We start from the raw sequence: 27,996 nt of genomic DNA, 5'->3' as shown, positions 1-27,996 counted from the left end.
TATCTCCTCCCCCGCACTTAATAATACTCAAGAATGTCGGTAATTCCTTAATCAGATTGAGTACCATTTGGAAGCCTCACCTGGGTCCTGTCAGGATTACTGTATGATCCTGCACTTAGAACTGTATAGCACAGATGACAAATAAGTAACGTATTACCGGTCCTTAGAATGGCCGGATTTAACGTACATAGAATAGTCAAAATACTAGCCGAGGTCAGGGAACACAGAAAGGGATGCAGCGATGAGGAAAGCCAGGAATCAGGATACCAGAAAATAGAGAAGTCAATAAATAAAGCCAAAGTAAAAAAACAGGTAGCAAACTATAAACAGGAACGCGCTCTCGGACAACCACAAGGGAAACCACGACAGGACACTGTGTGGAGGTCAGACTAGGTTTTTATACCCATCCCCCCTTTCCCGTTGGTCAGACAGGTATTTTGGCTCCAAAATGTGCGTGTGCGGTGCGCCCGCGGTCACGTGCGTGCGCCGGGGTTATTTCTGCCCGTGGATGTGCAGCGGCCAGCGCCAGACTATGCTGAGACAGTCAGGACTGCAAGTTTCCGGCCGCTGAGCACCAGGTGAGGGAAAAGTATCAGATGGATATGTGATAGGTCCTTTCCCACGGATAGAGCTAAAATTGGGTACTTAATGAACCAACCTTAGCTTGGGCCAATCCATTATGGAAAAGTGATAGGACTATTGCCTATAATTACCAGGAATTCCGTGCGGAATTCAAATTAACATTTGAACCATTAGGAAGGGTAAAATAACGCTTCCACTGCCCTAATGCGTATCAAACAATGCCATAGAATTCCGCACCCTGGCTTCTGAGGTAGACAGGACTAATAACGGATTAATCACTACATTTGCAGAAGGATTATTCGAAGCTATCCTGGATGAAATTGCAGACGTATGTGATGCATATAGATAACCGATTTAGGAACAGGGAGATAACAAGAACTAGAACCAGACGTATGAATATGTCACTGGCACCTCTCTTCTCCAATCCTGTTGTCCCTGGCCTTTATGTACAGTGTGAACCTGAACCCATGCAGTTAAGGGTTACAAGACTTTCAGAGGAAGAGAAACAGTTTAGGAGAATATGGGGCCTTATACTGTGGCAAAAAAGGACATATGAGAGATGTTTGTCCCATATGTCCGGAAAACTTCCGCACCTAAGAACCATAAGGGGACAAGTCTTAGGTGTGATGGATGTATCTTCTGGTAATACCCAAAGTAGATTTCTCCTTGACATCACCGCTCTTTGCAACAAGAAAAGCTTTTCATGCAAAGCCCCGATGGACTCAGGTGCTGCAGGAAACTTTATCAACATGCAATTTGCCAGTAAACACTTCCAACCCATCAAGGAGAGATCATCACCCCTGGTCGTTGAGGCCATTGATGGGAGACCTCTCTCTCAACCTCTAATTACCCACAAATCTATTACTATAGAAGTGTTACATAAAGAAATCATGACATTTCAGATAATTGCTTCCCCTTCTTGTCTTCTTAAGCACAATCATCATATTGACTGGGCTAAGGGGGGGAATACTGGGATGGGGTAAAGACTGTAGTGAGAGATGCATCTTACCCATTACTAAGAGTGGGCATGGTTACTTTACCTACTCCTACACCTCAGACTTCTAATATTCCTGTGCAGTACTGGGAGGTTAGAGAAGCGTTCAGTAAAAGTCACACCGATACGCTACCTCCTCACAGATCTTATGATTGCTCCATAAATCTGTTACCTGGCATTATACCCCCTAATATGCCTTATCTCCACAGGAGAGTAGGATTATGGAGGATTACCTCAAGAGTGTTTACTAAAAGGTCACATATGTAAGTCTTCTTCACCTGCTGGTGCGGGGTTCTTTTTTGTGTCTAAAAAAGATGGAGAGTTTTTTTCTTTAATTGCGTTAATAAAAAGAGAGGAGGTACTGATAGTGTTTAACGATAATGTGACAGCTGGTCATCCAGGTATTAATAAAACTGTGTCCGCTGTCTCTAGGTCATTTTGGTGGCCATCTCTTAGAAAGGACATCAGGGAGTATGTGGAAGCATGTACTATTTGTGCAGTTTCTAAGGTTCCCCATAAACTACCTCATGGGCTATTACAACCACTTCCTATACCCAGTATTCCATGGTCTCATTTGTCTATGGACTTTATTGTGGAACTACCTATTTCTAGTGGCTACAACTATCCTAATGGTTGTTGACCGCTTTTCTAAAATGGCATACTTTGTTCCGCTCAAAAAGATACCTTCTTCCCGAGAGCTGGCCCATATATTTATATGCAAAAAAGTCAGATTGCATGGTATTCCGCTTAATATTGTGTCAGATAGGGGTTCCCAATTTGTGTCATGATTTTGGAGAGCATTTAACCCCTTAAAGACACAACTTCTGGAATAAACGGGAATCATGACGGAATATTTCCGTCATGTGTCCTTAATAAACAGTTGGGTATAAAATTATAATTTTCATCATCATACCATCCCCAAACCAATGGTGCGGCTGAGAGAGCCAACCAATCATTGGAACAATATTTGAGATGTTTTATTAATGGCACTCAGGAAAACTGGTCTGATTTACTACCATGGGCCGAATTTGCCAGAAATAATACAACCCATGACTCATCTGGACATAGTTAATTTTTTGTTAACAACGGTCATCATCCTACTGTCCTCCCTGCAGTGTTCTCTGACACTGCTATTCCCGCTCTGGATGACCATCCCACATGTATATGTGAGACTTGGACTAAGGTCCACACGGCTTTAGAAACAGCTGCTGCTTGTTTCAAAATGCATGCTGATAAGCGGCGTGGTGCCAACCCGGTTTACCAGATGGAGGATCAGGTATGGCTTTCCTTGCGGAATATCAAACTCAAAGTTCCTAGCATGAAGTTTGCTCCAAGATTTATTGGGCCCTTTAGAATAATTTGCAGGATTAATCCTGTGTCTTATTCCCATGCTCTCCCCGCCTCATGTATGCCTACTGAACAGGTTTACCATCCCTTCTGACCCTTCTTGGTTATTTATGGACAGGAAGAGTACGAAGTCTCCTCTATACTCGACTTCAGGTTTTCTTGAGGGTCTCTGCAGTATTTGGTCGATTGGAAGGGTTATGGGCCTGCCGATCGTTCTTGGGTTTCTACTCCAGACGTACATGCGGGCCGCAAAATCCGTACTTTCCATGGCAGGTTTCCCCTCAAGCTTGGTCCTGCCCAGCTGGTCGGTGGTCTTCAAGTGGGGGTACTGTCACGGCTCCCGGTGATTCTGCCGGTGTGGTTGCACATATAGTAAGCAACCACGCCAACAGAAACAATTCTTACCTTGCTCGCGGCAGATCACTGCCCGACCTCTGGTCTCCAGCGGGTGCGACGCTCTTAGGAGCGCCGACCGATGCGGTTCGGATTTTTGTAGTAAACTTACCTTCGCCCACACCAAAGATGGTGCAACATGCGTGTGAACCCAATTACCTTTCTGTCAGTGCCCTGTCCTGGTTTCCCTTTGACGGTTATCCGAGAGTGTGTTCCTGATCGGGTTTTTCTGTTTTTTGACTTTGGCTTTGTTCTGACTTCTCTGATTTCTGGTACCATTGACTTTTGGCTTTTCCTTATCGCTGTTCCTCATTCTGTGTCCCTGACCTCAGCAAGTATTTTTACTATTCTCTGGTACGTTAAGTCCATCCATTCTAAGGTCCGGTTAGATGTCATCCTTAGTCCTAGGTGTGATACAATTCTGCATGCTGAATCATCAGTAATCCAGACATTACGACATGGCCATAGATCCTGTAGATTTGTGTCAGCACTTAGCAGCTTGCGAGAGAAAGCTAGAGGAAAATGATCACTGTATGGATCAATTTGCCCAGGCTTTTAATACACTCCTAATATGGACCTACACCTATTGTATATAAGGCACCTACTATCTCCCTATCTCCTCCCCCGCACTTTGAAAATAATACTCAAGAATGTCGGTGATTCCTTAATCAGATTGAGTACCATTTGGAAGCCTCACCTGGGTCCTGTCAGGATTACTGTATGATCCTGCACTTAGAACTGTATAGCACAGATGACAAATAAGTAACGTATTACCGGTCCTTAGAATGGCCGTATTTAACGTACATAGAATAGTAAAAATACTAGCCGAGGTTAGGGAACACAGAAAGGGATGCAGCGATGAGGAAAGCCAGGAGTCAGGATACCAGAAAACAGAGAAGTCAATAAACAAAGCCAAAGTAAAAAACCAGGAAGCAAACTATAAACAGGAACGCGCTCTCGGACAACCACAAGGGAGTGGTTCTGTGAGACATTCTCCTTAGTCCTGGATGAGATACAATTCTGCGTGCTGAATCAACAGTAATCCTGATAAAATCACAGTGTACTGTATCAGTGATCTAAATCACAAATTGTCTGTACTGAGCCACATGAGACATGTGAAACCTTTCATTGTATCTCTGTGGAATCGTGGTATTTCGTCTGTTTTCTGTTTTAAGTCCCAGGTTTCCACTGGCACCACATGCAAAGTAGAAGCCGTACAAAATTGACCAGGTAACTAAAAATTTTAGGACTAAGTCACTAAATTGGAAAAATTATTTAATTCTGAGTTTCAGCTTGTAACGGACCGTTTCAGCAGACAAGGGGTTAAAATCGTTTAGGCGATAATCCCCTTTTCACAGACAGGCACAGCTACTGTAGAATCACCAAAACTCACGAATTGGATATAAGTGAATGCATCAAACTCCCGAACTGCATACAAGGGAATAAGGTAGCACTCCAAACTCCCGAACTGGAACCTCTCGAATAGCTGCTAGCAGATGAACAGGAAAAGCTCCCAAGCGGCTTACACTCCTGGCAATCAGTCTCTAACAGCATTAAGTGAATCCCCCCAAGAACGAGACAAGGCTCTGTGTTGAGGGTCAAGCAGTGGTCTGTTTATTGAGGGCTACCTGCCCCAGTATTTATGCAGGTCTCCCACCTGGTGGACACTCCCCTAGGGGACCAAATGGAAGACTGTAACACAGACAGACATGTATCACATTACAGACTCACAGAAGCAAAACATCCCCACAATGCATCCTGGCTTCCTCCCTTCTGCCCTGGAGATAATTGGAGAAGTAATTCAATTATCTCCCAGGACAAAGGCAAAACTCCATTACACACGTGGGGACCCAAATACAGTAATATGCTTTAAAATACATAAAGTTACTTTTTATACATTAAACATAGACATGTCACATATCCCCAGATAGCTCAGGCCTGAGTGCACATTATTAGGTGAATGGCACTAAGACCACATGAATACAGTTTAATCGCCAGGGAGCCAAAATCTTTAATCACACGAATAGGCTCCATGGCATAGCTATCTGGGTTACCACAAATTCACATGAAACAAAATACCGAATGAACGGCTGTTCGGCTACATCCCCACGAATAGGAACCAGGAGACGGACGGCTCAGCGGTGTTCGTGCCAATAAGTGTCTGTTTATAGTTCCCTAGTTTAGGTGCCGAACACCGCTGGCCGTACGGGACTTGTAAAATGGCCGCCGCCACGCGTTCGGTCGACGAACAAAGACCACCCTGCCTTCGTCAATTAAGCTGCGGTTAACCGCAGCTTCAGGCTGGTCAATTGGCGGCACACTCCAGCTCCCAGGTGGTCGTGCAATCGTTAGTTTGTTCGGTAGATAAAATCTACCGAACACCCCGACAGAAAAGGCACGAATAAGCCTTTCTGTAGGGAAAATAAGTCTTTTAAAGTCTGGTCCATAGTCCAGAGGCAGCAGGCGGGCCACCAGGATAATCCAATGCAATGTGGCGAGATTGGTCTCGTCACACAGCTTGACTCGCTTGGCCTAAAATGTTCAATTACCTTTTCAATTTCCCGTGATTCTCGGTACGGTCAATGCTCACAGCTGGCTTTCTTTTTATCAGTAACTGTGGGAGAGAGAGGTAACATTATTCCACATTTCCTAGATGGGCGTCTCCAGACTGATAATACAAACTGTCCGCTTTTATAGAGAAAATTAGAAGATTATATCCTAAAAATACATTATATATTATTCAAATAGATTAAGGTAATAGAAATAATGTTATATAATACAAATAATGTTGATTAAAATACAATTTTAATGTAAAGGATGTATACACCTCTGTGGTCCAGCTGAGGGTATGGCGTATATCCCAGAATGCACTTCAAATGCTCTCCTAATTTAAACCAGAACTGTGCATTATGAGACCGTGTAAAATCAATGTACTGCAATTAGGCTTGAACAATGTGCTAATGTGGTATTAACATATGAACAGAGACCCAACATATGCCAATTACTCCTTCTCCACTGATGAGAAATTTGTTAGCAAGAAGTGATGGTCCTCAAAGATCTGCCATTAGCTATTGAAATAAAATGCATATCGCATTCTACTAGCTATATACACAACCAGCATCAAGGCACCTAGGGGCGTACTCACTGTGAATAATTGCAAATTCTAGCACACATGACCTCATCAGGAGGATTCTCCATCTTAGTTAATTTTCCAGCGCAGCTATCTTGGCATGTGAAACTTGCATTTATCTTGTCAATTTTCCATATTTATGGTTTAATTAATAAAATCCCTACATTGTTAAACTCTGTACTAGGTCTCTGCAGGGCCAGATTAAGAGCCCAGTGGGCCTGGTGCTGACAATTATGATGGGGCCTAACTACAGATTCTTATCGACCAAAAACACTAAAACAGTCATACCTCTCAAGCGTCATGTATCTGATGGAGTTGGTGTTGGAGGGAAACTCAAAGGATGCAGCTATGAGAAAACACATACTCTATGCTAATCTCTTTATCTAATTAATGCTTTCATCTTTCAAGTAAATCCATACCCCATAACAGCAGTGTCCATGGGCGGGGTTAAAGGGTGCGCCACTGACGTGAATCATATGACCAGAGCTGCCAAAAGGGGCAAACATGCCCAAAAGGGGGGCATGTCTGTCCAAAGAATTGGAAAGCCAGCCTGACATCAGTGTCCCTATGTACCACAGTGTCAATGTCCCCATGTCGCCCAGTCCCCTAGTCTCCCAGTGTCTGTGTCCCCATTTCTCCCAGTGTCCACATGTCTCAGTGTGTCCCGTGTCACTAGGATACTAGGGGACACAGAGAGAAATGGGGACACTGAGAGAAATGGGGACACAGAGACCTGGGACACTGGGAGGCATTGGGGCACTGGAAAACATGGGGGAACTTGTGAATACATGGGGACACTGGGAGACATGGGGATACAGACACTAGGGACACTGGCTGGGAGGCATGGGGACACAAGGAGACATGGGGCACTTGTGGACATAGACAAGGGGACATTGGGAGACATGGGGACAGACATTTGGGGACACTGGGAGACATGGGGACACTAAGGACACAGAGACATGGGGATACAGACACTGGGAGACATGGGGGCACAGACACTAGAGACACTTGCTGGGAGACATAGGGACACTGAGACACTAGCTTGGAGTCATGGGGACACTGTGAGACATGGGGACATTGAGAGACATATGGACACAGACACTAGGGACACTGGCTGGGAGACATGGGGACACAGACACTTGGGGACACTGGGACACATGGGGCACTTGTGGACATAGACATGGAGACACTGTAACGGACCGGGGACATGGGGACACTAAGGACACAGAGACATGGGGACACTGGCTGGGAGACATGGGGACATGGGGACATGGGGACACTGAGACACTGGGAGACATGGGGACACTGAGAGATATGGGGACACAGAGACATGGTGTCACAGATACTTGGAGACCAGGGGACACCCGGAGCCATGGGGACACAGACACTAGCTGGGAGACATGGATACACTGTGTCCCTAGTGTTTCCGTGTCCCAATGTGTCTCCCTATGTCTCACAGCGTCCCCATGTGTCTGTGTCTCCATGTGTCAGTGTCCCCACGTCTCCCAGTGTCCCCACGTCTCCCAGTGTCGCCTTGTGTCTCAGTGTCCCCATGTCTCCCTGCTGCCTTTCCCCCCATCCTTCACATACCTGAGCTGTAGTCTGTCTCTGCAGGCTGGGAGCTGCTGTCTGGACTCTCTGGGCTGTGTAGCTGCTCCCCTGCGGGTCAGTGAGTAGAGAGAGGCAGGGAGATTCTGTAACTTGCTATCCCTGCCTCTCTCCATACACAGTGACCCCTACTGGCCGGTGCTGGTATTGCAGAGTAATCTCAGTTTATGCGGATACAAATATTTGCATTTGTATTGCCGGTATTACTGCAATACTGTCACGGTCAGAAAGCCTCCAATACCAGCTGTGCCTTAAAATACCAGTCAGGTGGCAAACCTAATAGCAGTCTGTAAAAAAAAAATAAAAAAAAAATATTTTTTTACAATTTGCCTATTCCATGGGCCTGGGCCTGGAGCTGCAGCTCCATCAGCCCCTATGTTAATCCGGCCCTGGGTCTCTGTAGACTACAGCAGACAGAATACTTACATCAGCAGACGAAGGGAGTTCTGAAAACTGCATTTCTATGAGTTGTAGCAACTCATCCAAAGGTCCAGGTTGGTTATATTTAACCCCTTAAGGACACATGACATGTATGACATGTCATGATTCCCTTTTATTCCAGAAGTTTGGTCCTTAAGGGGTTAAAGACCAGGGATTGGGACCAAATGCATTTTGATGGTCAAGTTAGCTCATGTATGATGCACTTTATAAGACCACAGCATGCAAGTAGTCTTGTTTTCTCATGAGGCACATGTATGAAAGTCTTCCGTGTGGAATGTGCGTATCTCAGATTTGGATGTAACTATTTAAATTGAGCACCATCTATGAGTAATTTAGGTAATACTCTAGCCGCTAATATGTTCTCCACCACCTAGTCTTCTGGGATGGGTCAGTGTATACGCCTACTGTTTCCACTTTCAGGCTGTCCACCATTTATGTCATTACATTATAATGTCTGTAATATAGCACTGTTGTTCCCTCTAATCACTTTTCTAACATTTAATAAAGGAACCTTCTTAAAACTCATACATGAAACATTATGTTGAGTAATTGTAGACAATGTGTAATCTGCAGAACATAGTTGTTCCTTTCTTAACTGTTTGTGTGGTGGAACCTTCACGAAGGAAGATTGAGGGGGAAAGAAGTGCAGCATAGCAGACAGGAAACAGGAGATAGATCTGTGAGATCAATCGTTAGTAGAGATCTCCTGTCTTCTCCTTCATAGACCACCAGGTAATACTGATTGACAGCTCCTCTGCCTTGGGGTGTATGCCACAACTACAACTCTTATTTCAAGCCAGTGTACACAGGTATTGCCCAATGTAATCTCTGCTCTTAACGCTGAATTATCTCACAGTTTCACTGCTTCAGGTGCATATTTACAATTGTACATCTGTGTGTTTCAAAATAATAAGAGTTAGTCAAAAGAGCATAAACCTAAGTGCTGTGCCTATTTTTTCAATGGTTCAGCAGTTAAGATATGTAGTAATATTTTGCAGTTATTTTCAGGGAGTTATTCAATAAAATGAGAATTTGGTGTAAATTTCAAAAATACCATCAAAATCGTTCAACTGGAATAATTCTCTATCATTTTGGCCGTAAATGTAAAATTCGCTTTGAATTCTCACTATAATGAATAGACCTGTATATACTACATTAAAGAAACGGTCAGTAAATGTAGCAACTAATAAACAAATGAAACGGAAGCTTACACACATTTCCTACAAAGATTCACTCCCAGAATACGGTAGATTTGCAGATGGATACAATATTTAATTTGTGTGAGGAACCATCTGTGGAGATGGAGGTTAAAATAAAATCTATACATTTCTTAATACATTTTCTATTCACTTTCCTATGCTACACACACACTGTGGTTTCAGCAGATACCATCCATAAAAGTACAGTTATTGGCATGGCGAAAATCCTGTGCCGGGACATTCAGACTTCCTGGCCTCTGGAATGCAGTATATACATATACACCAACATGTAACATTGTAGAATGATCCATGAATGAGCCGTTATGGAAAGCAAGATGTGTGTCTGAATGCTGTGTTAGTATTCTGCACTGCGTTATAGGAGTGCAGCCGCAGGTCTCACCTTTCCACGACAAGCATTATTCAACAATGTTTTGAAGATAACTGTGAGTTATACCTGTTTAGTTTCTCTTTCTCTGTCCCTCATTCTAAACGATAAGGAAAGGCTAGTGACCTAGAGCAAACGCTATCCTAAACACTGCTGATCCATTCAAAAATGTGCACGCATAATTATATCTATGTAGTTAACATGACTAATAATTCACACGGATGTAGGGTGTCATACAGAACACGTTATTCATGTCTAATTAGACATCCTGACTTTTATCAAAACATTTATCATAAATGACTCTGGTGCAGTTAGCAGCATTAGCATTTAGTACATGTAGACAGCGAGTTCAATGTGTCAATACTACTAATCCTTGTCAGGGGGTGCACATTTTGGGGGTGGATGTTTTGTGTGGGAACGTTTGGTTCATGTCCCCCCCACCCTGTTTTTCCCCCTGTGCTGTTCAGACCCCAATAACTGTATGGAATATCTCAGTGGAAAGCTCTCGAAATGTGGTAAGGATCCTCCAGCTGTCTCCTCATGTCTCTGCTGCTGTTGCTATTGCTATTTTCCCCCCTGCTATCCACGCGGACTCCTTGCTTATAGACACTCCTTTCCTCCTTAACACAATCACACAAAATGTCCTGATTACTAATCTACCAGTTAAGATAGATGCCACCTACAGAGAATAATCACATTTGTTGTGTGGTTACAATTACCATCATCCACAGGCAGTCTGAGGGTGCTAGGATTTGTCATCCAACAACGGTTGTAGATCCACACGTTGCCAAACCAAGTCCTAAAGAGAAACACCATTTGTGTATCATACATATACATATATCTATAATTCCCTTCCTCCCTATATATATATATATAGTATAGCTTGTTTTAATTAACACCCACCACACATACAGATTATTTGTATGCAGGCGATGTAGTCATGAAGCCCATATGAAGGACAATATTTTGGCGTACTAGCTGCCGTGGACTATAGATCATGGTATCCTTATGTAACCAAAGTCCACACCAGCCTAAAGTGCCATTCTTTACCGAGAGAACCAGGCCGTCCTGGAGTTATCCAGGAAGATTTCACCCTGTGCCTTCATGTTGCGTTTTTCACCCTCCATCTCATTCCAGCTAGTATGGTTGTCATGATTTTTTTTTTATATAATGAGGTACAAAAGTGTTTTTGCCTGTGACGGTAACCATTGTACAAGCCACATAGCTTTCTAAGTGAGGCGAACCTTTCTAACTAGAAGTTGGTTAATATGGATCCACTTCAATGATCTGAAGCACTATATCTTTATTTTAAAACTTGCGGCTGCCCTGATCCAACTGCTCCTGCTCCTTTCTGTCTATTTAACCCCTATCTATCTTTTCTTCCCCTGTGTTACATTGCCTAAATTCATAATTTTAATCATTAATTACTCCTTCCATTATCATCATCCATAAAACCACTGTAAATGGATCATTTTTTGACTTCTAAGAGCCTACATGTCCATCTTACCATGCTGTCACCTCTCCACTAATCTCTTATCACCTGCTTTCTCCTCCCTGCACGTGCTTCATTTTTCTGTACAACAAACAGTAATCTAGGTCTGTTATGTCATCAATATATCCACCGGATTTGTGAGTTTGTAGTACAGGTATATCCATTACAATGCACATACTAGTTAGTGTGAAACTATTGTACTCTAACGTGTAGCTCCAAGATACCAATAAATACCCGATGAACAATTATTTTTAGTAAAAACAAATTCTCTATTTGTTATTTTGTTTCTTGATATTCCAGAAAATAATATAGTTTTAACCAAAGGTACTTATGCTAAATATGTCTACGTGATATAGTAAGAATGTAATGGTCTGTTGCCTTCATAGGAAAGGCAAAATCTGTGCTTCTTCAGGTGTTGTTGGAACAAAACCAATATTATATTGAGTCAGTTGGCTGTGGGTGATGGGAGGTCCAATTCTTCAATGGATAGTTTCAGTCTGGCTACACCTGCATTATAAAAATAATTAATAAAAAAAAAAAGGTGAGATGAGCCCTGAGCCCTGTATATGACATTTAACCAGTTAGCAGGCAGAACTCTGGCTTTAAAAATAAATAGTAACAAACACAGAATGGCCTCTTATAAATGATTTCACTATAGTTATGTATGTATTGCAGTACTTGAATACAAAGTTCAAGCCTTAATTCAACTTTTGGTCAGCATTTAGTTTTTTGAGAGAGAGAACATGGGTTACAATTATGGAAAAGTGGGCCTGTTGGTTCCAAAATAATATTAGCACTAAATATAGAAATACTGACCCTTGCTCTGATCTGTGCAAGTTGCATTCTTTTTAGTTCAATGAACGCTATGCAATTTCACTTTGGCAAATATAGAGGTTAGTTGTGGTTTCAGTATAAAAATTCTATAAACCTGATCGCTGGGTAAAGACAGTGGAAAGGATTTGACAAATGGCTGCAGTCAGAAAAATGGTGATTCCATTAGGTGTGGATTACCCCCAATTTTAGCCTGTTTCACCACTTTCCTGATCCTAGGCTGTTTTATAGTTTTAGCATTGCCGTTAACGTGCAAAGCACAGTCTGGCTATGCTATAATCACAGGAAATATGAGCAATATGCGCACACAGATATGTAATCGTGCTTAACACCCCAATGTTCCCAGTACTAGTGCCCCCTCATTATTTCAACAGACATCACTGCTAAACAACCATGTGCACCCATACAGCTCCACACCGTCCTCTCGATCTCCATATTGACTTGTTTTAGAAGAAGACCCCACATCTACCTCAACTAGTGAAATGACATGCCTCACCCCATAATCCTTTAGCTGTAATGACACAGGATTTATTCAGCACCCGCTATGCTGTCCTCACCCCTACGCCAGCTTCTTCCTGCATCTCACCTCATCCTCACCTCCTAGCCTACCCTCATCTATGCAACCGCTGTTTTTGCTTCACCTTCCATAGGGCATTCAGCTTAATTGGCATTCACTTAAAGACTGCATCCTTTCGCAACTCTCGGCTTTTAAACAGAGCTGCCTGGTTGCCTGTGCAATTACTTAGCATTCTTTAAATGATTTGTCTTCATCTACAAAAATGTTATTTTGTCTCATTTCTGTCTGTGACTGCATATCAATGCTCTGTGTACAGCACCCACCTGTCTTCTCACACACGCTCTCTTTCTACCTGTTTGTAGGTTTGTTCTGTTGCCTCTCCTACCCCCTACTCTTCCTATTTCTTAAGCAGCACTGTTGTCTGAAACATCATGCTTTTTTAATTAACAATAAGAGCCTATGTTAAGATGTAGCTACCGTATTTGCTTGGGACAACATATGCCCAATTTTGTAAAGAATAAAGGTGTAGAGATTCATTTTTAACCCCTAAAAACACAAAGAATGCTCTATGCCAAGATAAGTCTATTTGTTTTTTCAATTTTAAGGATCCTATTCCCCATTACTCATTCTATAAAACTGTCAAAGCTAAATGAGAGAAATATTTAGTTTTGGCATTGCGTCAACATGGAGAAGATTTGGATGTGTGGAGAATTTAGCTCTGAAGAGGACAAATGTATCCCTACTTTAACAAATGAAGATTATTTTTTTTTTGTTTAGGGTGATAAAAGCATATTTATTGGATGGATATGTATGGACATAAAAAAAAATCTGAGTAAGGTGAATTATATATTGAACACGGTGAGCCACTAGATACTAGTAAACTCCATAGTATTAACATTGTTAATATCCTAATAGATTGATATACTGTACTGTGTAACTGTCATCTGATGTAGCCGGTCTTTAAAAAGCCCTTTTTGACCTTTAAAAGATTTCCAATTTGTAATTGAACCACGGATATCAACAGATGCAAGCATCCAAATTAGGATCTCAATGAGTTTGTGTACTCAATATATCTCCATCTTAATGGGCTCGTAAACCACAATATCAAAAATTGCTTCAATTGGACCTCCCAGTTACTATTTTGTTTCCCAGAATATTTGCCATTCTGTGGTTGTTTTCATTAAAATTCTTGCTATCCACTTAAAGACCAATGACATTTTATGCCATCGATACAATCTAAGCAATGGTTGCAGAAGATCTACACTGAAGACTACAGCAAACTTTCAGCTCTTTGCCATGTAAACCTTATTTATGTTAAAAAATGTAGATGGGTGTTGGCTGTCATTTGTGTTTTCCTATGAAATCAATACAGGCTGGACATAAAGAATAGCACAGTATGTCTTGGTTACTGAGAAGTTCATTTCATTTTGGAGTAGGATCGATCAACATTCATCCTTAAAGTGACTGTCACCTTGGTGACTGCTCCACTTAAAGGTGCGACCATATTCTTCTTCACTGACCTTTTCAGCTCCAGGAGCTTAAGTCAATGCTGTCCTCTCACACACCCATGAGAGTACAACACTGATATCTATGGAGGATCTGAAGTCTCAATAAAGACAGCGGGATCCTCCATATAAAGAGCATCTGTGACAAACACTATTTTTCTGTGCTCAAGACATTTCCCTTCTATTTTGTAAACCCCATTCACGTTTCCTCAGTTCGGGAGCTGCAATCTACCGAACACGACCCCCCCTCCCCCCCGGCTCATTAACTACAAACTAACCACAAAACTTAAGTGCTCTCCCTGTGTGGCCGCCATCCATATAACCGAACAAAATGTGCTGTGGAAAACAGTGGCCATTGGGTTGCACGAACGCAGGCAGCGGCACTTGGTCGTCGAGTGTATGGCACTCAAAGTCAGATAAATCCTTGTGCGAACCTCAGTGATCTTGCGTCAATGTCTCCTTTTCCCGACAAGACAGGAGAGCGCTGTTTGGTAGGATTGTTCGCTACCTATGAGCCAGGGCAACTGTTCGAGATTTTATTAGTTTCTGAACTCTTGAAAGTGACCGACCACTACCACCATTTCTCTGTAGCTAATTGTCACGTATTCATCTGCACATAAAAATGTGGTTAATGGCATTTACCGTCCTGACAGGAAAAGTTGTGCTGAGCAACATTACCGTCATGATAGGAAACGTTGTGCCGAGCAGCAATAATGCACATGGAAACCTGGTAATTGCTTTTGGGGTCAAAGGCCGGTTACGGCCAATCGGATCCACAGGAGGGGTATTTAAACCCAACTCTCCTGTTGCTCATTGCCCTGTCGTGGTTTCATCCTGATGGTAATCCGAGAGTGCGTTCCTGATCTTGATTTTCTGGTATTTGACTTTGGCTTCATTTTGACATCCCTGAATTCTGGGATCCTTGACTCTTGATTTTCCCTCATCGTTGTGTCTGATTCTGTTTTCCTGACCTCAGCAAGTATTTTGACTATTCTTGGGTACTTTAAGTCTGGCAACTCTAAGGTCTGGTTTTATGTTATTATTAGTCCTAGGTGTGACACAGTTCTGCGTGCTGGGTCAACTTGTAATCCTGACACTAATTTGGACAGATGCCACATGGGCGGTCGGTCAAAACTTTACCCGGGTGGCGATTCGGCTGTGTGTGTGGGATCTGAGCGCTATTTGGATATGTTGGGCGCTCAGATCCAGGCTATCCGGAGATATAATGCTTGTAGGGGTTCATATATGTGTTATGTAAATTTGGATGGTTTTGTATATTTGTACCTCTAGTGCCTGGGAGATAATTGGATTAAGCAAAAGCTAGCTTATTTATCTCCCAGACACAGAGAAGCCTGGGTGGGCTTACTGTACAAGTGAATGAAGACCCCATGCTGGGGGTCTGTGTATATAAACTGGCCATTGGGCTATAATAAAACCTTCTTGGACCCTTCATCAAGTATTGGCTGATGTTTGGGTATACCTGAGCTATAATTACTGCTTCACCTTGGTACTTGGGAGATTTACAACAGATATGCTCAGTCGGAGTATAGGGGATCCGTTACACTGGTGGCAAGCGCCGGAATTTGTCTCTCGAATGGAAGTCCCGAATTGAAAGAAACAGTAAACACATTAATGGACAGCGCTGAGGAGACAGATTTTGAAAGGGATGTAAGATGGAGGCTCAGCATTGTGGGGCCCAATCCATCGCAGGACATAATCGTGCAGATCATGGCTCATGCAAAAGAGACACAGAAAGCCTGTGAGGCAAGAGCAGGCCCGCTACAGGGAGATACAACATTCCTACAAGGATCTACAAATGGACAACCACGGAAAGTGAATTATGCAGCGTTTAAGAAATTCACAGATGGTGAAATGGACAGCTATTTACAGGACTGTGAACGTAAGTGTGCTTTGGAAGGGTCTGGAAAAGGCTAACTGGGCTGCAATACTTAGCAGCAAATTCTCAGGCAGAGCAGCAGAAGCATACAGAGCAGTGCCTTATGAGAACATTCATGACTATGATCAAAATGATCAAAAGGCACTGCTAGCTAGGTATGCTGTAACCCCTGAAGCACACCGAAGAACATTTTGTGGACTTGGAAAGGGGGGATAGATTCATATGCCGAATGGGCATTTTGTATGCACCATGCTGCCCGAAATTGGATGCAAAGATGGCAGGCGACCACATTAACGGATGCTCTACAGTTTTTTGACCACCCTGCTCATACTCAAGTCTTTTTATAAAAAGTTAGCCCCACCAGAGGTTTGAGATTGGGTCCGAGACCGGAGACCTCTAACTGTGGAAGAAGCCGCTAGATTGGCTGATGAATGCCATGATGGCAAAAGGGCAGAAATCAACTGGGCACCACCGGGGGAACCCATCTAACCACTACACCCCGACACCCACTCTACCAAACCAGCTGCCTCCACCTACCCTCATGCCGACAGCAACCCCGTACCGAAAGACGAGACCCCTGTGTCACAGATGTAATCAACTGGTGCATATTAAAATCCCATCTTTTGCGGTTGCGCAGTTGAACGCCAACCAGCACCACCGATGTGAGCAGCCACTCATTGCCTACGTGAAGAATCCATGAGGGACAACCAGGGTGCCAGCTCTTACACCGTCCCCCTTGGCCCAGAGGAACACTGGTCGGTGCTTCACAGGGTGAACCCAATACAAGTTGTGGTAGACAACAGAGCTCATCACAGACAACTAGTATGCCTGAATGGACAAGAGGCCAAGGGACTGAGAGACACGGTGCTACACTAACCCTTGTGTAACCACACAGGGTGGACCCTGACCAGCATACCGGGTGCACCGTTGCCATTAGGGTGGCAGGGGCAGCCATCCACAAGTTACCTACAGCACGGGTACACATTGATTGGGGTTCCAGGTCCAAATCCTTGGAAGTCAGGATCACGAGAGAGTTACAATCAGAAGTACTACTGGGAAATGATTTGGGGTGTTTGACCTCCCAATTTGTTACACCGACCACTGAGGGAGCACTACCAGTAACCACCCAGCTGCAGGCTCGAGCGATGGACTCCTCACACTCTCAGGAATCTCAGGTAGGAACCAAGGCCCCGACTCTGGCAATACAACCCACTCCCTACTGGGGCACCCCACAAGATTTTGGTAAAGAGCAGACAGAGGACCCCACTAGGTGGGTATAGGAGGGAGGAAGACAGCTCCAATAAGAAAAGGGTCTATTGTACAGAGTGACCGTAGGAGCCGGGAGAGGAGCTGCCCAAGTACAAAAAAAGCTGATAGTACCCTGAATATATTGGTGGAACTGTTAAAAATCAGCCACAATATCCCCTTAGCAGGTCACTTAGGCATAAGGAAGATTAAGGACCAGCTGACTCAGGTGTTCTTTTGGCCCGGAGTCACCCGGGACTTACAGGAATATTGCAGGACATGCAACGTATGTCAAAGCTAAACACAGGCCGCTCCCCATAGTAGAGAAGCCCTTTTACCGAGTAGCGGTAGATCTTGTGGGACCCCTGAGTAAGCCTAGTTCCTCGGGAAAGAAGTACATTCTGACAGTGGTGGACTATGCTGCCCAGTATCCTAAAGCCGTAGTGCTCATCCATGCAGAGGGAAATCATAATCAGATCAAGGGACCTGGCAGAGCTGCGGGGTCAAACCCATATTAAGCTCCCCCTATCACTCCTACCCTCAAACAGATGCCGCAAACCTTCACAGATTCCTATCGAAACTGGGAAAAGTTTCTCCCCTACCTATTGTTCACCTAGGAGTCAACTGGATTTTCCCCCTTTGAACTGTTGTATGGGCAGAGAATCTGGGGACCCCTGGACCTTATCTGAGAACATTGGGAGAGGCAGGTACCCCTATAGTTCTATATGTCTTGGAGCTTCGGTACCGGCTGCAGGCTCTAACTGAGTCCATTCGAGAGAACCTGCGGGCGGCCCAGCAGCGCCAGAAACATTAGTATGACCGGGGGGGGGGGCTAGAGATCATATTTTGGAGCCTGGGCAAAAAGTTTTAGTCCTTAAGCCCACAAAAGCAGATAAGCTCCAAGCAGCCTGGCAAGGGCCCGTAAGGGTAGTAGAGCAGATAAGTGACACCACGTATGTACTGGGAGCCATATTAAACCAGGTGGGGTAGCTACCTCTCATCCGGACATCCCCAAGCCAACATGTTTGGGTCTAAGTGGGTATGACGTTTCATGGAACTCTGGGGGAGCAATGTGACAAACTCACTATTTTCCTGTGCTCAAGACATTTCCCTTCTATTTCGTATATTATGTTCCCCGAAACCCATTCACGTTTCCCCAATTCGGGAGCTGCAATCTACCGAACACTGACCAGCCTCATGGCTCATTAACTACAAACTAACCACAACACTTAAGTGCTCTCCCTGTATGGCAACCATTTTGTCACACGAACGCAGGCAGCAGCACTTGGTCATCGAACGTATGGCACTCAAAGTTGGATGAATCCTTGTGTGAACCTCTGTGATTTTGCGTAGATGCCTGCTTCTTTTCCCGACAAGACAGGAGAGCACTGTTCAGTAGGATTGTTCACACGAACTAGGTGAACAATCGCTATCTATGAGCCAGGGGAACCATTTGACATTTTATTAGTTTCCAAAAGCTACCACTATTTCGGTCAGTCACTCTGTAGATTCAGGCTATCCAGGGATATAATGCTTGTGGGGGTTCATATATGTGTTATGTATGTGTTGAGGGTTTTATATAATATTTTGTACCTCTAGTAACTGGGAGATAAGAGAGCTATCGTTTGCTTAAATCTAATTATCTCCCAGACACACAGGCTCCTGGGCGGGCTTACTGTACAAGTGAATGGAGTTCCCATGCTGGGGGTCTGTGTATATAAATACATTCCTTCATCAAGTTCCGGCTGATGTTTGGATATACCTGAGCTATAATCACGGCTTCACCTTCGGACTCGGGAGATTTACAATGGATATACACAGTCGGAGTATAGGGGATCCGCTACAGCCTCTTTTACATCTGCTGTCACAAATGACAGCTGATGGCTTGACTATGAAGTAACTCAGTGTTTTGTATGTTTTTATGTAGGAAAAATACATAAGGCTAAGTAGTCCCTATTTTGTCTTCTAAAAAGAAAATCTCCCGGCACTCAGAGTGTTCAAACCGCAGGCAGATTTTCTGTAACAAAAAAGAGCAGCAACGTTTCGACCTGCCGAAGGGGTCTTTGTCAAGCTAACACCACATAGTCAATTCAGTGTATATTTATTATATGCGCAAATAATTAACCAATAACAAGTTTACATATATTAACCAACTACATTAAATTCACAATAGTGAGTCAAAAGAAATTATACATATAGTCATAAAATTAATTTTTATATAAAAAGCTCACCTCTGTGTGTCCAAAGGAAAAAGAAAGGCAACAAGTCCCACAAAAGAAACAATGCATACAATAAATAAACGCTAATAATGGTAAACAGATCCACTTCCCATAAGATGGAACACAAACCGATTTTATCTTGTGACATTGTTTGACTGGGTTATCATTTCAGTAAAATCCCAACACAGTCTTTCGAAACATTTAATAAAGATTCTAACTTTATAAAATGCTCAACAGAACGGAGGGACCAGTTTAACCAGATGAAATGGTTATAGTGCCTAGTGTCCCTTTAAAACATGGCAAGTATCGTTAATCAACGGCATGTGTTTTTGGTTTTATTTTAAAACAATCATTAAAACATGTAACTGATGGCAAAAAATGAATTTTGTGTGGAATACACAGTGACTTTTAGCATCTTTCAGTTAGACCATGCATTCACAATCTGCACTGTGCCCAGAAATGTGGGTCTATTCTAGATATCTCTGCATGGGTGGACATCCTAACAGCCTTCAGACAATGTTGCTGTCTTCGTTTTACTATTCTTTCCTCTTGTCTCTTTTCCAGAGAGCACCAACTTTAGCAAAGACAAATAGCAACTGTTGTGTTAGAGTTGGAGAACCCTGGATTAGACGGCAGTTTTTCATCTCTTCTTTCTGTCCTTATTCCCGTCACACATTCACTCACTCACCCACGTCAACATGTCTTATTTCCCATCACTTTACTTGTTTTCTCCTTCACTCTCTTCTGTCTCCCCTCTCTTTCTTTCTGCCTGTCTCTCTCTTACCCTCCCTCCCTCTCTCCCTTCCCTATTTTTCTCTCTATCTCTAGGCCGCCCAATCAGTAACTTCTTTGACGTACTTAAACAACTTTTTTCAGACGAGAAGAATGGTCACGCCTCTCCCTCCCCTGGGCCCCTCAGCAAACAGCGTCCGGCTGATAACAAGGAGCAGGGGCCTTTGGGAGCCAGCGGGAAAGAGAGAGCAAGAAAAACCAGCCCAGTCATCACTCAGGAGCCCCCTGTCCCTGCTCCCCTCAGCAAACAGGGCACATAACAGCAGGAATCCATACTGTGACCACAGGGGGTCACTAGAAATCTATGATACTGTAGGGAGCTACCCTGGAATACACATAGTGACAGCACCACCTGATGATATTATAGGACTTATTCCCTGTAATACGCGTTGGGACTACAAGATTCAGTGCTGCCTGGACATACTCATAACAACCCAAAATGATCATTAAACAAGAACAGTAAAACATATCATTAACTCTTTTAAGAGTCGACTATGTCCATACTACCATGGTGATAGTGTTACCATTTTTAATAGACACCGTTAGGGAGTAGGGGATAAATGACCACTAGCAATCATTTCATTCCCTTAGGGACCATCCTGCAATATAAACAGTGGCCACATGATGTCACCATTTCCACTCCGTGATTTGTTCAGTGAATTTAATTGCACAAAAAGACACCCGCTCCCTGGGTGTAATGCCACAGGTTGTATATAGTAGTGAGCTACGAGATATGGCTTTATATATATATTAAGTATATGTGTGTGTGTTTATATTATTGCACACATGTAAATGCATTATTAATGATTAGCTAGAAGTGCATCGTTTTCTAGCCGGGACACAATGTTATGTATATAAAAGGTCTAAATATGTATATAGAGCTTGCGCTCACTCGTTACAGGCTGCCTCCTGCTTGACGTTGGATTTTTCGTTTTTAATGATTTTCTTTCCTTTTTATGTGTTTGTTCTCCATTTCATCTCTTTGCTGTTTCTTCTATTCAATATCTATTTATTTTTCTCCTTTGATTTTGTTTCTAATTTTTGGTCTTAAAACGCCTGTTTTCCTTTCGTTTTCCACTTACTTTTCTATCTTTTCTTCTCATTCCTGACTTTTTGCACACATTCTCTCTCTCTCTTTCGCATGTCTGTTTTTTTCGTTTTGCTCAATCAGGAATTATCCCAAAAAGCTAACCAGCCGCCCTTCATATTCTACTTTCACCGTCCGCCTGGCCAGAAGGTGACCCTGACTCAACCCTGCATCCACTACCCACATCGGATCCTGACGCAGGGACATCTTTCTACAGTACAGGGGCAATAAGGCACTCAGGAGTTGGGTTACCCTCAAGTTGTAACACCAAAGCGATGAGGGTGTTTGCACATGGATATTAAGATGGCAGGAGCAATGCAACAGGCCTACTCATGTTACCTTAATGATAACCCTACTCCAGATTCCCAGAAATCCTTTGTAATTGGAATAACCTTGGGATCGGCACTTACAGCCCTCCGGCTACAGTTTAAATACAACAAGCGACCTGCTGATTCAGCTACTGGCTAAGAGTCGTATTGGAGGGTTATAATCGGCCTGTCCCACGGAGGCTGCACGGACCACAAAAATCTAAGCTCGCAACTTGGTGCAGCTTTTTTGGCAGGGAAGTGGTTGACAAAACTATATTAAGGGATTTTTAATGCTGAATGTATTTAAGGGATTAATTATGTTTACACACATATGTATACTACAGAACAGCCGTACAAACATCGTTCAGTATAGACATCGCTGCAGGGCCCATCAAGGGTTAAATGTGGGCTGTGATCAGTACTGACCCCCACCCCCCACCTTTAGGGCAGTGCCCTAGTATTTAGCTATTCATCTTGTGGGGATAGGGAATGTTTTTTTGGGGTCTGTATAAAGGGAGGTGGGGCATGTCCTATTGAATAATGTGAAATATTGGGGCTATTTTTATAAGGTTTGTAAGTTTAAGGACCGGATGTTAATTCTTTGTGTTTAAATTATTAACTGCTGACTGCAAGAATGGCCTGCTGAGCAATGCTCTGCATGGTGGGAGTAGCTGTGCAATGTACTGCAGCACACAGGCTTTGCAACCTCAGTGTTTACATAATGCTTCAATGTATGTACATAAGCACATGCAACATTGCAGTGTGTGTATCCGTACAGTGCGCCGCATCCAACCAGCTCACACACTTATGTTTCTTAATCATTTTAAGGTTTCCTTTTGTGAAACACAGTAGTAAACACAAACAAACAAAAAACAAAAAAACTAAACATCTTTTTTTTAATCCATTACTAGAAAAATCAAACTAAGTATACCAAAACTAAAAAGAAAAAGGTTTTAGGAGGAAATAGATGGAAATGGAAAATTCTCCAAGTCAGTTGTTTAAACTGAAGCTTTTGGACCCATAATTCCTGACAATTCACACTTCAGTGAAAAGCCATGTATTAATACATACAAAGAAAACGAATATGACAACTGAGAATATATTTATCTTTTTAGAATTGTGTAAATCTCATGTCTTTGTGTGTTGACTGTACAGAAGAGTGAATATGTGCATGATATTAAGAGTACAAGTAATATACTGCCGTTTCATTAAATTCACATTGAATGGAAGATTCTATTCTTAGGAACAGGAAAACTCAAAACAAAAAAACACCCACAATGACCATTAAAGGGAAATGCTCTAAAATGGGTACAGTGTAATATTTTCTTTTTTTTATATATATATATTTTATTGTTGCCATTCATCTTCGCGAGCCATTCTTAGATAATCTTTGCCTATTTAGCATTTAATCTTATTAAATGAAATTAAAACTGGGAACAATATGGAATCAAACCCTAAGGCATTTTACAAAGTCAAGTAGTTTGCATAGGTTTATGGTGACAGTTGAATCACTGGACATTGTTTTTAAAGAGTAATTCCTGGGCAAAGTTCCATAAGTAGAACAATCGCCATGGATGCCAATCGAATATTCATGCTGATTGCACCACCTATTGTTCTTTATCATTTTTCCGCATTCTATTAGGAGCGATTTTATCAGTCCCATTAGTATCCATGGCTAGTAGCAGTAAGTGGAGCAAGAACAGATGGCAATATAATCTTTCCAATCCAGAAGCATCCTAAATTTAACAACTGTGTCTCAATGGAAAGCCGTCTTTTCTTCCTAAAGCGTGGGAGTATTTTTAAGGGCTTGTGTGATCTATATTTTGCATACAATGCAATATAGCCATAGTTTTAAAACCTCCACTCGATTCATGCATATACAGACAGTCAATACTGCTAGCACAATGTATAGAAATGCTTTATATCAAGAAGACCAAAAGGTACGCACCCACCTGTTGTACAACTACAAACCCATGATGCCTTTCTAGCCTTAACATAAGCCTGTCATGTCCAACATGACTTAGTGTTATTTATATTAAAGAGCATAGGTCAATTATACATAATCTAAGCCAAAATGTTAGGAAATCAATGTGTGACATTTATTATATATATTATTTATTTGTGGTCAGCAAGAGCATTCTCATATCAGTAAAAACGGAATTTAAAAATGCTGAAAGCAAAACACAGGCGTCAGCCCTGATCCCAAGTGACACCGTCACATACCACTTGCACGTTAGGTATCAAGGGTTGCATCATTTGATTATAGGTCGGCTACTTGCACAGCTGCATCATCTAGTCAAGGGCACCTGGTTGGCTGTGGAGGACTCTGCAGGACACAAACTTAAGGTTAGTATTTCTTTTAATATAAACCTTCCTGTATATGAACTTGAAAGCCACACAATTTATGGGTGACAGGTTCAATTGTAGGCTTCTTGTATGTTGATACAAAGAAGAACCATTTTGACCATCCTTGGTGCTCTCTGTCTAACATTACCATTCGAATTTGACATACTGATACCGAGGTTTACCAATGCATTAGCCAAGCACAAGCAGAAGAGACTGTGCCCACAGGCCATTTGCAATCTTGACATCTTGACCCTGTAAGCACCAAAACTCTTTCAATTCCAATTTAAATTCAGAGCATCTTTTAACATCCATCCAATAACGAAATACAAAACCTGAGGAACATTACATGGTGCATCTCGAGCTGATACAAATGTCCACCATTCAACCAATGCTCTGCAATGTATACATATACACCCTTTATAGCAATGTTCTACAGGTAGGGGACACAAATGCATGCAAGCCTGTGCAGTGATTGTATACATACAGTGCATTGCTCCACTTTCTCTATGCATCGCAGTGCTCTGCAGGCCTTTTGCGCAGTGTGTGGTGTGAAAGTCTCTGTTATTTATAAATACAATATAAATATATATATTTAAGCGACTAGCTGTACAAGGATCAAGTTTGCGATGAATGATTTCCGTTGGTATGTAAATAATTAGATTTTTCTGAGAATTATGTCCTGTGAATGGAAGCGACAGCACAATATACAAACTGCTTTTTGCAGACACAGCCAGATACGGGCTGATAGGGAATATTACTAATTTACCACCATCCTATCCTGACCCCAGATTTTGAGGTAAAGAAATATCCGCTTTAGCGCCCTCTCCTCCCTCTGTCATTTTACAATTTACCCCTTTGTTGTACATAGATTTCAAATAAGCGACAATAGGAGGGTACTCTGTATTAAAAAAAGGTGCTGAATTTCTGGGGCAGGAGAAAAGTAGGGGAAGGTACATTAGTCCAGTTAACACTTTCAATGGTGCAGTGTTAATGAATGGGTTAATGCCAGTGTTCTGTTGACCTCCTGCCTTTTTACACTTGTGTATTTTACAGTATTAAAACTTCCATCCCTGCCAAAGAGTCCAGAGCGTGGAGCTCTGGGGCAGGAGTGGCGATGAAAGGCGTCTGGACAGCAATATTTCCCTTGTGTATTTTGTAAAGCCAGCGGGTGCGCAATGCGGCATGTTACCTACCCGTGTTGGCATTCAGAAAGGAGATTGAATGACAAAAGAAAAAAAAAAATACGCCAATAAAATTGTTCAGTATGTAAAACGTTGGCTCTGGCGTTGTCATTACATGGATGCGGTAGTTGGTGGGTTTTCATCAATCAAGAAAATTCTATGATTTTAGGGTGAATGTGGACAACCACTACACATGGATTTACAGTTAGGTTTGGAAATGTTTTGACCTTGACACAGATGTTATTTCTGGCTATTTATCAAAATAAATCCAAGTTACAGTTAAATGTTGAATATGGATTTAAAGTGCAGTCTCTCCGCTTTAATTTGAGGGTATTCTAATCCAAATTCGAGGAAGGATTTAGGAATTACAGCTTTTTATTATATAGCTCCCTCTTTTTCAAGGTACCAAAGGTAATTGGACAATTGACTCAAAAGGCGTTTCATGGACAGGTGCGTTATTTGTTCATCAATTAAGCAGGTAAAAGGTCTGGAGATGATTTCAGATGTGGTATTTGCATTTGGGAGCTGTGACTGAACAACAGTCAGAGGAGGTCTCAATGCTAGTGAAACAGGCCATACTTGGGCTGCAATACAAATATCCATCAGAGAGATAGCAGGAACATTAGGAGTTGCCAAATCAACAATTTGGTACGTTCTGAGAAAAAAAGGCACTGGTGAGCTCTACAACACAAAAAGGCCTGGACGTCCATGGAAGATAACAATGGTGGGTGATTGTAGGATCCTTTCCATGGTAAAGAAAATCCCCCTTCACAACATGCAGCCAAGTAACGAATTCGAACATGCATCTGGATATATTGTCTGCTCAGATTCATTGATTGAAAACTCGTCACTTTACAGACGAACAATGCTCCAAAACATACTGTGAAAGCAAACAAGGAGTTTAAGGCAAAGAAGTGGAATATTCTGCAATGGTCGAGTCAATCACCTGTTCTCCAACCCGCTCGAGCATGCATTTCCCTTACTGAAGACAAAACTCAAAGCCGAAAGGCCCACGAACAACAACTGAAGACAGCTGCAGTACAGGCCTGGCAAAGCATCATTTGGTGCTGTCCCTGCGTACCAGACTTCAAGCAGACACTGGCTGTTACGTATTCTCCACAAAGTATTAAAAATTAACATTCTCTTCAGCTTAATGAAGTGGTCTGGGTGCCAGGTCCATCTAGGGTTAACCCTGCCTGCTGTAAACATAGCAGTTTCAGAGAAACTGCTATGTTTACTTTAGGGTTAATCCAGCCTCTAGTGGCTGTCTCATTGACAACCGCTAGAGGCGCTTCCACGCTTCTCACTGTGATTTTCAGTGAGAGACTGGCTGAATGCGCGCGCGGCTCTTGCCGAGCATGCACATTCAGCCAATGACGGGAAAGGAGGAGGACAGTCCCCAGTGCCGAGGGAGCCTGGCGCTGGACAAAGGTAAGTGTTTAACCCCTTCCTCTACATCCAGTTTGGCGGGAGTGGGACCCTGAGGGTGGGAGCACCCTCACGGCACTATAGTGACAGGAAAACGAGTATGTTTTCCTGGCACTATAGTGGTCCTTTAATTTGGCCAATTGCATTTCAGCCCCTGAAATAAAGAGACTGTATGAAAATGGTTGCAATTCCTAAAGGTTTCATACAATATTTTTGTTTAAACCCCTTGAATTAAAGCTGAAAATGTAACCTAACTATATATTTCTGTTGGCCAGACAAAGATGAGAGCTGGATTGTGGGCCACGTTTCTGGTAACTGGCTCTCCAACATGGGAAATCAGCTGCTTACTATGGAACGGATACCACTTTGGGCATATTTGAAAATGTTTAACATATTATATGTGAGTAGTGGATGCCAGTTGAGTCAGTTCTCCCACATAAATCAATATAATGCTACAGGTGTAGAACTTCTGCTTATTGTATTCAAATGATTAACTTACAGTTGATCTTCAGTTTTAAACAAGTTAAGTTCTGTGCCAGATAATGTGTGTTAAAACCAGTGGCAGAATTAAAGGGACACTCCAGACCCCTAAAGCACTTCATTGTGTTACTTCCTGGTTTGTTTGGCTCAGTTAAGATAAACCCAAGAGGAAGCAATTGCCCAGAGCACCTGCCTTGTAAAGACTTCTCATTGAGCTGCATTGGGAAGTCTGTGATTAGACATTTACAGAAAGTCTGGGCGGGGTACGAAGGGGAGGGATTTAGACAGTGGAGTGTCCCTTTAACCCCTTTAGGACCAAACTTCTGGAATAAAAGGGAATCAGGACATGTCATGTGTCCTTAGGGGTTAATGAAGTCAGGGCCTTCATTGAGCTTCCCGATACAGCAAGGGTGGCCAAAACGTACATCCTCAAACACCATACAACTCCCAAATACTTTGCCATCTTTAGATCTACTATTTGCCTATCATTCCAGGGTTGTATTTGTCTGCAGTGCCTGTGTATGAATGTCACATTCACATATACACATACAGTGCCACACGCAAATACTGCCACAGAAAGGAACATACA

At 42.6% G+C, this 27,996-nt stretch overlaps 1 protein-coding gene across 5 annotated transcripts in view; it reads left to right on the top strand.

Moving 5' to 3' along the window:
• The window catches only part of LOC134579136 (serine/threonine-protein kinase BRSK2), a 258,249-nt gene extending 235,379 nt beyond the window's left edge, over positions 1 to 22,870 (top strand). Inside the window, exons 19-20 of one of the 5 annotated variants that reach the window (XM_063438311.1) lie at positions 10,547 to 10,594; positions 20,662 to 22,870. In XM_063438311.1, coding sequence (XP_063294381.1) covers positions 10,547 to 10,594; positions 20,662 to 20,837 — 224 coding nt within the window. In that variant the 3' untranslated portion in view covers positions 20,838 to 22,870. Of the gene's footprint in view, positions 1 to 10,546; positions 10,595 to 20,613 lie in introns of all 5 variants that reach the window. The other 4 variants (XM_063438310.1, XM_063438314.1, XM_063438312.1 and 1 more) reach the window with 4 other exon arrangements.
• Positions 22,871 to 27,996: the final 5,126 nt, after the last annotated feature.

Source organism: Pelobates fuscus, chromosome 12 (genome assembly GCF_036172605.1).
Source record: "Pelobates fuscus isolate aPelFus1 chromosome 12, aPelFus1.pri, whole genome shotgun sequence".
NCBI classification, from domain to species: domain Eukaryota; kingdom Metazoa; phylum Chordata; class Amphibia; order Anura; family Pelobatidae; genus Pelobates; species Pelobates fuscus.
This window is presented reverse-complemented; position numbering and strand designations above follow the sequence as displayed.